Genomic DNA, 14,331 nt, shown 5'->3' with positions numbered 1-14,331 from the left:
TGATTGTTCCTTTTCTTTGTTTAATAAAAATCTGAATTACAACAAATGACACACAAAATATAAAAGTGGAAAACACAACAAACCGACTGCGGTCAATTACAACATATGGGAAATGTGTGTGTTATAACTCAAGTTTCCAAGAATTTTAAGGATCAGACTTTTAGTTTAAACAGACAAAAAATTCAGCATATCATTCACAGAGTGTTCTTAGAAAGAGAGGACATCTAGAGAAACACTGTCCTCACACACCTTTACTCTTAAAATGGTGCAATGGAAAGTCCCACAAACTCCACTGCACGGTTTCAAATTAAGCAGAAACGAAGACCGCCACAGATCAGACAGTGACGAGTTCGGTGAGGTCATGGAAGGCTGTCCAGCAGTTCAGGTGGGGGTGGGAAGGATGAGAGAGAGAGAGAGAGAGATGTCGAGGCGGGACGTGTCTCAGTCTGTGGTGGTGCGGCGGTACCAGAAGCGGGCCCTGAAGTCGTCGCTGCAGGTCATGAAGCCCGGGTTGGTGGGTGAGTGGACGATGCAGCGGACGATGTTGTTGTGACCCAGAGAAAGCAGGTTTTTCCTCTCGGCCGTGCGCGAGTCCCAGCAGCACAGGCTGATGGTGCGCTCGTCTGGCAGCAGCACGTAGTCCTCCGTGTGGTTGAACACGCCCTGTGTGCGATGCATCTGACGGCCGCTCAGACCCGCGCCTACAACAGCAGACAGTCAGCATGTCACTGGGTGGCTTCACTTCACCTCAATGTCACAATGTTCATTTTATATTCTTTTTATTTCAGTTGTCATGTAATTAATTAAGGCTGAGCGATAAGTGAAAAATGTATCAAAACTGACATTATCAGATTGTTGAGGCAAACATCAATAACAGTCTTATAAAGATATACACACATTTTTTTATAAGGATCACTTAAATTTGTTCATTAAAAACTTGTGACTCAAATCTGCATGTTTTCCACAGTCTAATTTAATTGAAGGCTTTTAAAGACGTTTTTAACCCTCCTGTTGTCCTCGGGTCAAATTTGACCCGTTTTCAAATGTTTTTATATCAGAAATATGGATTTCTTTCATCTAATTCCATGAAAATCACATGGATAGTTCCATACCACACACTTTGCATGTAAAAGTAATGATCACTACTTTCATTGAATTTTGGGTGTTTTATTGAAATTTATAGCATCTGTGGACTTATGTCCTCCCGAGTCAAAATTGACCCGGGAGGAACAAAGTTGCATGGTCGACGGGAAGACAACAGGAGGGTTAATACCACACAGAATTTCATACTGGTTTCACTGTCGTACTGCTCAAAGAATGATGAAAAACCAGTTGGTACAATAAGGCCAACAATTATTTATTAAATACATGAATTTATTGATATTTATATCATATTGTGTCTGTACTTCTCAGCTTCTCAACAATCATTCCTAGTAATGTAATAAATCAATTAAGGTGACCTGGACCCACATAAGTGGCAGAAAACTGATGGATGGATTAACTAATTACAAAATGATGAATTCATTTAAGTTTTCTTAAAGACATAGTGAGTGGACGATGTTCTTCGCTCCTGTAGCTGTAGCAGTGACAGCGACTGAAACTCCAATAAAAATTTAAATAAGACCTTTCTGTAAGGGAACTGAAGTCAATGCTTTATGAGACGTCTGAAGACCTGCAGATGCTCTGATATGTACTGAGCAAACATTTTACAGTGTAAAAATAAACTTCTCAGTGCCCTCTGGTGGACAGACAATGCAATTGTGTTTATTTATCAGCTGACTGATACAATATCTACAATAATCTAATATAATCTATATAATACTGACATGGCCAAACTCTTATACAAAGTAATAATCAATCACTGTCGGTCAGCGTGCTGTGAAGGTCAGAGGAGTTATAAATGATGTCTAACTGTTCCCGGTTCTCAGTCTACGTCAAATAGAGAAAACGTCTCAAATGTCAGAGAAATGTCAGCGAGGGGCTTGAGTGCACACTTTGACAACAGTGAAACTACTACAGAATTTTAAAAAAAAAGGGGAAACACAAGAGATTTGTTCCATCGCCTGAAACGTAATCATGTCAAACTACATGACAAGTGCAGGGCCAGTCTTTATCGGAATTGATGATTTCACATGTTTTCAGCTGATGAAATACTAATGACATTCTCATGTGCATTTAGGAAAGCCTAAAACGACATCTTTAACCTCTTAAACTCCACAAGGACATGGCATCCTCCGCCAAGATTACAGTCTTTCAGAGGCTGCAGTGGGCTCAGTTTTAAAGCTACAGAGAAGATTCATTCATTCATCATATGAAAGTAGGCAACCTAAGGGATCCATTGATACCAAACATGTCATGGTAACTTGTTGGGAAATGGGCTAAATAACATTCCAATTTAGGCTAAATTTTGGCGAAGGGAAAACTGGCATGGCCATTTTCCAAGGAGTCCCTTGACCTCTCACCTCAAGATATCTGGATGAAAATGTGTTCTATGGTTACCCACGAGTCTGCTCTTTACATATATGCCCACTTTATGCTAATCTGTGCAGTTTTTTGCATGCAGTATAAATGTGTTATTTCACCTATTCTAAAAACGGTGTATTGAATATTTCTGCATACTGGGGTCCCTAAACAGTCTTAAAATTGAATAAATTTGATATGACTGGAAAGCTGAGACTGTTGTGGATTAAATGAGCCCAACTATATTCATGTCTGATGATGTTCATCCCCATAGTAGCCATTTCATTGTAGTAAGACCATTATTTAAAACTTAACCTCACTGTATAAAATGACTTATCATGATCTCTGTGAGGATAATCACCACCTCATGAAACTTAACCACAAACTAGAGACCGAGGGCGTTCAGAGGATGTATGGCTTTCCTACGTGTAATGACAACAGGGGGGTTTCTGAGCTATTTCCAGAACAGAAGTGCTCGAAATGTCAAAGGGTTTTGATGCCAACTCGCAACATGAATTGGGGGGATTTTTGACCATTTATATCAATTCCTGAGTGGTCAAAAATGGTTAAATTTTGCATCAAACCTGTGTAGCAAATGGTATCAACCCAAAAATTGCTGCAACCACTTATGAGACATAATTGAGCATGAGAATGGTCATCATATACTTCCATCATGATGTTCTAAGCTCTTATACGCTCTAAACTTTCAAAATGTGTTCATGCACAATGTGTAAAATTTCTCATTCAGTCAAAAACTAATGGCCTGATTGAGATGTATGCCACATCATTGTGATGTTGCAATGATGAAATCAGAAGTAAGCGGTTTCCATAGTCTGCAATCAATCGCTAGTTCTTAAAAAATTCTACAATGAAGGAAATGACTACCAGTCTGATAACACATTACAAGGTCACAGCCACATCATTCCGACCACCTCTTAACTATTATTCCAGGGCAACCTACAGGGTTCAACACATGATGGCATCACTGTCTTCTTACCCAAATATAGCCAAAGAAAAACATACACTGTGTTCCTTCACACATATAGAAGTTAAGAAGTGTCACTGCCAGAAACACTGAAGATGATGATGATAGATAAGTCCAAATCAACTAACGGCGGGAAGAGGACTTAAATAGAGACCTAAATAACATTAGCCATGGTGAAGCTGGTAGCCTGAGTGTGAGGGGCAGCTGTAGAGGAAAGAAGAGACGATTGGAGAGAAAATGCAACTGATACTGCACAGAAAATAAAGAGGTGTGGAGAAGTCACTAGATTGAGGGAGTGAGAGAGAGTTTGAATGATATCGTGTATCAGAACACATCGTTATTCTATATACATGAGATTAAAAGCAGTCAGTAAACCTCTCTTTCTCTCACAGTTTCAAAACTCAGCCTTGTGCGCCGCTAGATGTTGCCTAGCGATGCAAATCACAGACCTTCTGAGGCTCAGGAACTATATTTTATGATGTTTAAAACAGAGAAGCAAGATCAAAATGTTTTATATGTGTAAGTCAACAACTGATATTCTTACTTTAGCTTTAGTTTAGTTGGATAATACCCAACAAGACTGTACATTCCATTACTGTAATGGATTCAGCAGAGGCTAACCACCCACTTAGCCCCCGCATCATCCGTTACAATCATGAACATACAACTTGTCGGGTATCATCCTGTACATATTCTAGCTACATTGAAACCTGTTGTTCATTTGAATATTTTGACACTTTTTCTGCTCCATAAATGTTATTACTGTTCAGATTGGTGTTTATTACAATGGATGTAAATATTGGCTGATGATCTATTACTGAAAACAAATATATGTGACAAGACAATGAGCCAGTTGTTATACTGAATAACAATAACACAGCATTTCTAGTTCAAGCATAACTCTATTTCCATCATTATCTTACTATAATACAAACAGACTTCAAATAAAAGCATTTATTAACTGCTTTGCTAGGAGCCACTGCTGTCTAATTTAATCTTCACAGGCCAATTATATGTCATACAGTAGCAGTCAAAAGAGATTGGGAAGGTGTGTCCAAACCTTTGACTGGTACTGTCATTAATGACATTTCTCTGCATTGTGAGACTTTCAGTTACTTTAATTAAGCTGCTGTGAGGTGCAATAACTGCACATCAGACTGCTGATAGTGCCACCTGAAGATACTTCTCCCTGCCTATCTAACTCAAAGGTGAGCCGCCTTTGTATTACTGGCTGCCGCCTTTGTTGAAAATTCCAGCATGTGATGTTGACGGAACGAAAAAGGCAGAACTCAACAGCCGGTACAACACCTGGACAGTCTACGGCGCAGACACGCTAGTTATCTCATAGTTCATCTTCAAAAAATGCAGCAGTTGCAATCATGTTTTGATTTAATGAGTAAATAATTACGTTTGCGAGACGAACATGAAATATATTTTTTTTTCACACCGTCACTCAGAGACTAACGTTTGCGGAACGGAGCAGTGAACTCCAGCAGTAAGAAACAAGACCTGCTGACCATCACACACGGCAGCATTTAACAACTTAACCCAACTCTGAGGTGAAGAAAATAACTCTGTGCTCAGTCTGTTTCACTTCAATAACCCTGCAGCCGCTCAGCATCTTACACAGCGACGTCTTTCCCCAGAGCTGACAGTGCAGCAGAGAGGCTGCTCTCCACTGCTGGACACTTCTGTCAAATCCTGATTTTTTTTCACTTAAGTGCACGACACTCTAAAGGTGCACAACTGCACGCGTAGACTGTACGCTGCACCGAGTTCATTCTCCAGCCTGAGCCTCCTTTGTCTCAAAAAAATCCAGGAAAACTCTGCTTTACACACAACCTGATTTCACAACCTGATTTCATTTCCTCAAGTGAAAGTTTTGTATCTAGTTGTTTTTGCAACATTCTTATCTCTTCACTTCATTTGTGAATATTTTGGTTTCAATGAACTACTACTGTGGTTACTATTCATGTATAGAGTATACAGAATTACCCATCTTGTTATTTATGCCGTATTTTATTTTTATGTCATTTGTATATAGTAGATACTCATACTGTATATTACTATGGTTTGTATTGATGACTTATTTATACTACGCATTTGTTCTTGTACTTCATTCTGCTGTTGTCACACTTACATTTCCCTGAGAGGGTTCAGTAAAGTTTCTTATCTGACGTTCTGTTTTAAAACAACAAAATGTTTTTGATACTGAGCATCTTCTTTCTTATCATATCTGAAGCTGTAAGTTGTTACAAGGACATGGATTGGTGGATGACATTGTTACTGGCTCTGAGTGAATAATATGTATTAAAATCTTTAAATCACAGTATCAGATCTTTAAAATGCATCTCTAATTGTATATTGATCGTGGATCATGTATCAGAAACATATTGACATATTGAATTATACAGGTATTAGGAGATGTGTCAAGATGATTCAAAGGATTGACATCTGTCTGGGCATATTTTAAAGAGTCAGTATCTATAAAAAGAAGCAGATCTAATGCCGATCATTACTCCACTGCTACTACTACTACCACCACTAGCAATGCAGTGCTGCTCGTCTTTACAACAGCCTATAAAGCAGCATTTCACTTGCATATGTGTGTGAAAGTTATAGTGGCTAACTGAGGCGAGTGACTCTTAATAAGAATGTCCTGGATGGCAAAATACACAGATTTGATCAAACTCAGCCTCCAGTTCTTTCTCATAGGCAAAGAGCAGCTTCTCACTTTTAGCACTGACCATCACTTTCAGCTGTTAAAGTGACAAACATCAATAGTGACAGATCATATCAGATGTCACTACTTAAAATTAATTCTGTGAAAAACTTGATGGCAGATGAAAATTAAATGTTGCTGTTGCCAAAGATCATTTATGAGTGAAGAACCTCCACTCCGCTGTTCAACTGTGAGTGGACTGAGTGTTTCTGTGCTTCCAACAGAGTGATACATCTTCTCTCTAGCAGATTGGTATTTTTGGATTAGCTTGTGAAACTGTGTGCCAAAGTCAGAAGGCCACACCTGTCGGTTTAATGTGTTACATACACATTACATCAACATCGCATGTCTTCTGCTGCTGTGTAAATATAAATGAATTGGTAACAGCAGATACCTAATATTAAAGAACTCAGATCAGGATTGGGGCCAGAAAAACTTGATTGGGACATCCTTAATAGATAGGCCCCCTTTTAAAGTCTGTCACTTATGAAATATAAAACATGATATATTCAGGTCAATTCATAACATATATATCAATGTAAAAAGTATCAAAATGTTTATCAAACTTTCCTGAAAAACTACTATTAGTGCAAAATGTAATGAAATTACTTCACACCACAGTGCATTGCAGCCTTGTTGGACTCTGCATCCAACAAACGTCAAATATACTTAAACAAAAGCAGGTTGGTTGTTAAAAGTTTAAGACAGTTGACAGGAAATTATTTTACCTACAACAACACAGTGTCTGTTTCTCTTAAATTCTATACACCTCTTTGTGTTTTCAACGTTCAGGAATTTTTCCTGATGAAAGTCAGTGCCAGGACTTTGTAGTAAGTGTTACCTGCTGGGTCTTCACAGATAAATTCATTTTAAAAAGCCGGAACGTTTTGCAGAAGTGCACAAGACATAATGGCAAAGAACTGCAGCACAGTTGTACTGGGCTCTTACAAGCCACTAACACCTATTACCTGTCTACACACCATCTCCACATTACTGCTGATGAATACCTCAGCCAGATTTAAAGCTGAACCGTGAGAAAGAAAGTGATGCGTACAATTTTGTGGTAGCGAATTCCCTCTTTGTCTGTCACATAAATGTATGCTCTCTCTCTCGCTGAACGCAACTACTCAGCATCCATAAACTAGCGGTGTTTCATTAGGTTGACTAGCTAATGTCAGCATAGCAAGTCATGACCACAGTAGCTAGAGCTTAACAGATAAGGAGCCTAGTTTACTGGCCTGCTTTGGTCCATCCGCCTCTGTTTGGCAGGTCAAACGATGCCCCCTTGTGCCTAATCATAGTAATTGAAAATGATAGATCTAGTCTACCAGCATGTCTCTAGCTCTAGTAAAATAAACATCATCTTCACCTGTGTATTTGACCAGCGTCCGGCCTGTTGAGATTTCCCACAGTTTGACCACGGAGTCTTTGCCACTGGACAGGATGTACTTGGAGTTCTTTGAGAAGATGGCAGAGCACACCTCAGCTCCGTCATGGGCCTTCTCGAAGGTGGTCACACAGCGGTTGGAGACGCCATCCCACAGTTTGATGCTGCCATCCTTGCTGCAGGTGACGTAGCTGTTGGCGCTGGGGTTGTAGCTGACACCGCTGATGGTATCGGTGTGTTGGTCCAGCGGGTTGCAGGACACGAAGCACTGGAAGGTGTTGACGTCGTAGAGACGCAAGGTGGGGTGCTGAGTTCCAACCAGCAGGAAGTCGCCTGATGGGTGGAAGGAGATGGAACGCAACATTTCTGCTTCCTGTAAGAAAAAAAAGATGAGGACTGGATTACAACAGAATTCAAATAAAAGCTGAGAAATGTTTTTTTTTTTTGTCAGCAAAGTTTTAGATTTCCGCCTTGTTTACATTGGTCGTGTCTTCGTAAAGGGGCACCTACATTTTTCAATACAGCACTTTGACTAAACACATGAAAAATGGAAAATTTGTGTAGAAAATTCGACTAATTCTGACCTGTATATATTTAAAAGCTCTTTTTGCAGAGGGCTTTGAGTAGTCAAACAGTTTGAGGGTGTAATCTCTGGAGCCAGAGGCTAGGATCTGTTCAGTCGGGTGGAAGGCCAGGCAGGTGACTTCATCAACGTGGTCGTACAGTGTCCGAATCACAGGGTGATTCTCCATGTTTTGCTGTGCTGTCTCGTTCATCATTACCTGAAAAACAAAGAAACAGAAGAAATAGTATACATGGACCTACTGGCCAAAAAACTATTCAGGTTCTCAAACCCGTCTCACCTCAATGGGCATGGCGCTCTTGGCCAGCATACGCTCAGTATCCAGGATCTTGATGGAAGCGTCAGCAGACCCGGTAGCGATCAGCTGGCCATCACGACTGTAAGTGGCGACGCGGCATGGACCTTTATGGGATGTGACGTAGCAGGTCTCGTACTCTGATGCCTCCGGAGACATGGTCTGGACATCGGCATCGAATTCCAGATCGATACCCACACCAGGTGCCACTGTATCTGAGCGTCCAATGGCATACTGAACTGCACTGTCATCATTCTCCATCCCTGACAGAGATTGTAAATTTGTTCAATTAGTGAAACTTGATTCCATATGTCTTATTTCATAGTTTCAATGTTTTCAGCATTGTTCTACAATGTAGAAATTGGTCAAATAAATACATAAAGAAAGAAAAACCCTTGAATGAGTAGGTGTGTCCAAACTTTTGATTGGTGCTCTATATACACACAGCACAACAATGCAGACATGGTGAAAACAGCTCTTACCAATCTTTGCCAGCTGCATCAGCTGCTCAGAGGGCGAAACAACAGTCTGTGGTTTAACCTCACTGATGAGACTGTTTGCGATGTTGGTGTATCCATCATAGAGCAGCTGGCTGATGATGAGCTTGTACAGATGCTGCCGGTCCTTCAGAGTTGGTTTTGGACGATACATGTTGGGGTCAGTGTGACCAAAACCCGGGCCGTCAAAAGCGACAACTTATCTGACTGTAACAAAACACACAATGTCAACAGTTAACTAGTCTTCTGGGCTGCAAATTTCACAACACACACCGTGAGCTATGTCTGTACTAATGTCACCGCCAGCTACGAATGAATGGAACTTGTGCTTAGCAGAGCTGCTAACAACGTTAGCTTTGTTGCTACAGTTCAGACAGTACAAAAACAGTACGTTTTAGCAACAATAAACTAAACAACTGGTTGAGCATGTGCTCTCTGCCTCAACCGCATTATGTGCTACTTAACGACAGGGGCTGAATGTTATTTTTCGTTTTTAGTTTAAAAATATACAAATATCTAACCCTCTCCAAAGTTCCGATGGCGCTTCTGGACCTAAACGTGCGTTACGCTATACGTACAGTGCGTCCTACGTCACAACACTGAAAGAGCGTAAAGAGTGAAGTTGCCTTCATGGTAAACAGATTTTTCAACATTAGAGTTCATCATACGGTAATTAAATAAACTGCAGTGTTATAAATATAGACCATATAATCTTTATATAGACTACGGTTATACCTTCATTGTTAATGGGAGTAGGAAGCTGGTATTTTGCTGTAACACCCAAGCTCCAAAATGTGACGTTTAGGGGGGGCACAAGGTAGCCGCAAAATGTGTATTTAAACAATCAAATATATATATATATATATATAAATCCAATATAGAGCGCTACTTCTTGTCTTCTTTGTTTTACTATGTGACACAAAGTAGCGATGTGCTTCTTGTAATCTAAAACAAAGTAAAAGCAATTGTCTATCTCAATAATTAGAACACACACGGCACGTGAATGCAACACGTCTGTATCCACAGGCTATTTTGGAGGCCAAAATATTCACGTAGGCATGAATATTTCGAATGTTGTATTATCTCAGACAGGCGTAAGTGTGGAGGGCATTGTGCGTTTGATTGTGTGTGTGTATCTGTCCGCAGCTAATCCGCATACTACTACCTACCCATCAGCCTAATATTTTTTGTGCACATTTATGACTGTATGCACAAGGACCTCTCATGATTGCAATGATTCACAATTTTTGAAAAAGTTATTTTATACCGCCACTGACTGCTGACCCTTTACTCCACTTAACCTGTCGGTAGCATGGTTATAAGAGCTGGATACCGGGCCAAAAATGGCGCCTATTCAGTTCATTAAGAATAGCTTGCCTGGCGCATACAAGTAGGTCTATTTGCGGACTGGCAGTATCTACACGACACACCCACTTTACCACATGACACACCTACTTGGTTACAAATGGGTGCAATGGCTGAACTTCATACCTTAAAAACGGGCTTCAGACTTCTCAAAACAAGGTAGTTAGGGTTATTCTGAAACTCCCCATGAGAACTCATGTTGACCTTTCTCATTTTGAGAGCCTTGGGTGATTGAAAGTGCAGGAAAGAGTCTCTCAGATCGAGTTGTGTATGGTGCATCAGATTGTGCATGGTGCTGTCCCACAATACCTAAAAAATTATTTCATCCAGGTGAGGTATGTTCACAGCTATTCCTCTAGGGGCAGTTCCACTGACTTTGTTCCTCCCAGGTTTAAGAGTACCCTGGGGAAGGAAACTTTTTGTACATGGCAGTAAATCTGTGGAATAGATTGCCAGGAAATCTTAAAGTCATAAGCAGTTTGGGAGGTTTCAAGCTGGTACTTAAGAATTGGCTCCAGGGTTATTCATATTTTATTTTCTGGGTTAGTTTTTGATGTAGCTTATTTATTTTAATTATTATGAACAGATCTAGACTGTGTATAATGTGCTGAAGGGGCTGTGAAGTAATGTTGATATATTGATGTATTTATCTCAGATGTACCGAGTTTTTAATTAAATTTATTAATTGAGTGGCGAGTAGGGTGTGGCATGGTCCAAAGAAACACTGAGGTAGTGATTGATGTTGTTAATATTGTGAAAAATTTGCTGAGTGTATTGTATCATTGTTTTTATTAATGTGCTTTATCATTCTTGCCTTGTCAGATCTGCCGTCTTGACCCCTTCCCTGGACACTCCCCATCTCCAAAGGGACCACAATTGAAATAAGCCGCGGGGCTTTATTGTGTTATCCTGACTTTTCCTTTTATATAAGCACTCAATGCCATGGCAGAGCTGGTGTTTTTAAAATTAAATTGTCAAATAAAATCAATTAATCAATCAATCAATCAATCAATCAATATATCCCTGTTTTTGCTGCCATCTTGATTGTATACACGTGGTGGAGATCTGCACTACTGAGTGCACTGTTCTAGTTTATTTATTTAATTGTCCATACAAAATTAATAGCCATACAATTATTAGCCAATCAAGTGGTCAATAAAAAGACAATTAATCAGCAAGAATGCCCCAAAAAACTTGGATAAATTTAATGTGAACATCTCTCTTCTACCTTAGATTTTATTGACTAAACAAGTAAACAAATATTGAAAAAAAGGCAATTGACAGAACAATAAATGATGAACATTCTAGATACATTGATATGTTGTTTGTTGTATTTCACTAACCCAATTGCATGCAAATACTTTTTATGCGTGTGAGTGTAAGTTACTGCACTCATGACCCAGCAGAGGGTGCACAAGTACAGCACCTCAAGGATGGAAAGAAAAGCTGACAGCTGCTGGTTTTGATCTTTGTTTTGTTGATGTAATAGCAATCTTGGTTTTGTATTTGCAAGAATGAAAATGCCTTTTACTGAGCTTCATGCTGAACAGCTGTTTAGACTGTTATAGAGTAAAACAGATGATAATGATGGTTTACGCTTTCACACTGTCAGGTACACACATTGTGTTTGGCGGCTTGTGCTAGTGGTTGTGGTCGTGGTGGTGAAGATAAAACCGGGGCATGAGACAGCTTGTCTTTAGCCACTGAAAAGGGATGAATGTAAGTGGATGTAGGCCTCCAGCATTTCAGCACCCATCAACACACGGTCTATCACTTGCCACTTCCTGTAATGTGGCTCATCTGTTCAAATGCTCGCCAAGAAAGACAGAAATGTAGTGTAATATATGTGCAGATAGATGACAGTAGCTTAGCCTGTTGGAGACATAGACCAATTCAAATGATACATATCTCATGCTGTGCAAAAATTCAGCAAGAAGGGACCCACTCAGACACTAATGAAGTAAGTTGGATATTTCCCCTGGGTACCTTCTGTAGAGCCATAACTTCAGTAGAGCGTATCTGTTGCAGTGTGCAGAGGCAGACTCACAAAATTAGATAACATTTGACAGTGAAGGGTGAGAAACAATTTTATACCTCAAGTGATTGGGGGTGTACTTCAGTTGTAGCTCTTGCATTACAGCCTTTTGAGCATTGTATTAAGATCTATTTGTAACTATTAGGATCATACTGTAGGTAAACTTCAGTGGTATTACTCTTTAACATGTGTCCTACTTCTTAGCTTTTGCTGATAACAGATGATCAGCTGCATCCACGTGGAATAATATGTTAAAAAACAGCAACAAAACAAAGTCCCTGAAACAATGCAGAGGTTCAGCAGCTGTGAGACCTGGTGTAGTAACAGAAACACATTTTGTTGGTCTCTTGTCACTGCTGACCGTCAGCTGAAAAACTTGACTCAACCTTGTATCCTAGTAACCTGAGTAACATTGCCAAAATATTATCCATCAACTGCACTTAACGCCTGCTGACTGTTTTAGAGAAGACATCAGTACAAATCAGTACAAACAGACTATCCACACACTGTGATTTAAAAGCATTTCATCTGACTCGGTCTTTAAATACATGCAAATATGCCTGAAACCATGCTTCCATCCTGCAGGACTGGGATCTGTGTAAAGACAGTAGAAAACATGTGTGTCAGGAGATGTCTTGTTACCATGTCAACACAAAGCATGCTCTCAGTGGACCAGCCTGCAGTTGCCTTGGAGACCAGCAAGAGTCTGTTGCAGAGAAATGATATAAAAACTTTATTTTCTTTCAGCAGGTGCCATCTGATAATTGCATGGTTGATCCCACACAATGACATACTTACATCGGAGGGATTGAGAGTAGAAATATTTAAGTTTTTCATTTAATCACATTTAAAAATAAAACAGAATAAACTTAAAGTTGCTATAATCAGTATTTTTTGTACTAACAATGGATCAAATGACTCGTAATGACAAACCCACAGAGAATTATCACCTGATTCTGTTTTAGGGTCTTTTAGCTCATTGTTTTGGTTTTACAGCTTGCAACTTTACTGTTTTGGTTCAGTCTCGAGGCTCTCATCAGTCCAATCTCCAGACCCAGGCAGCTGTTTTCAGAGAAAAAGCTCAGATAAACCCACTGTATACTACTTGCCCAATACCAAATGGCAGACAGGAAAAGTTAGAGACTAGCCTTTAGCAGCTAAAGAGCCAGATATTTCCCGCAGGAGTTGGAGGAGACCAAAACTGAGCTAGAAAAGAGAGTGAATATCGGACTTACATTCATTATCTGGACCGAAACACAACTTCAAATGAATGCTAATGCTCTCCATATCTGCTCAATGTGTAAATATGTTTAAAAATGGCAACTGTTTGCTAATATGTTAGCCATGATAACAATAATATGTCAGTGATGTGTTTACAAGTTACAGATTACAGTCATTGTGTAGTTATGCCCACATCATAATTTTTACTTATTATCTTGCAACAGGTCATACATCTGAAATGTATTAAGTTCCATTCAGACAACTCTGTCTGGACTCTGTCAAGAAGGGTACATAATGATGAACCAAATAGCTATGTGAGCTAATCAGCACACAGTTTATGTTTTTTGTACACTGGCTTACTGTTGCACAAGTTGAAGAAAATGGCTGCCAAAAGTAACAAAACATTTTTTCAGGATTCTACAGCTTCCTTGGCTTGAAACAGATCAATACAATACATGTGAATTTTGTTACCTAAATCCACAATTGTCAAAATTGTCAAAATCAGCAACAGTAAATACAGCAAATGAACATGAGTAAAAATGAGATATTGTGATTTCAAAAAGAGGCCAGCAGAGCACTGACTATTGTATAAGCATGTGTAACCTGGTGTACAATTGCAAAATGATACATACTGTAATGGGGGCTGTGTTTGGAGATGGGTAATTCACTGAACTCATCCATTTGTTCTCTGCCTGAGAGAGTGAGAGCAAAGCACGTGCAGCCAAGCAGCCACATCAACATTCGCTTTCCTGCACCCTTGTCTGTGTGGGTGTATGAAATA

At 39.7% G+C, this 14,331-nt stretch overlaps 1 protein-coding gene across 1 annotated transcript; it reads right to left on the bottom strand.

Moving 5' to 3' along the window:
* Positions 1 to 233: 233 nt before the first annotated feature.
* cstf1 (cleavage stimulation factor, 3' pre-RNA, subunit 1) lies at positions 234 to 9,552 on the bottom strand. Its single transcript, XM_042407632.1, has 6 exons — positions 9,451 to 9,552; positions 8,915 to 9,136; positions 8,418 to 8,695; positions 8,139 to 8,336; positions 7,537 to 7,927; positions 234 to 701 (listed from the first exon to the last, which is right to left on the bottom strand). Exons 2-6 carry the CDS (start codon positions 9,081 to 9,083, stop codon positions 442 to 444), a joined length of 1,296 nt encoding a protein of 431 aa, XP_042263566.1. The 5' UTR covers positions 9,084 to 9,136; positions 9,451 to 9,552; the 3' UTR covers positions 234 to 441.
* Positions 9,553 to 14,331: the final 4,779 nt, after the last annotated feature.

The sequence above is a fragment of the Thunnus maccoyii genome, chromosome 3 (genome assembly GCF_910596095.1).
Source record: "Thunnus maccoyii chromosome 3, fThuMac1.1, whole genome shotgun sequence".
Lineage (NCBI taxonomy): Eukaryota > Metazoa > Chordata > Actinopteri > Scombriformes > Scombridae > Thunnus > Thunnus maccoyii.
Note: the sequence above shows the minus strand (reverse complement) of the source record. Positions and strands in the feature narration are given on the sequence as shown.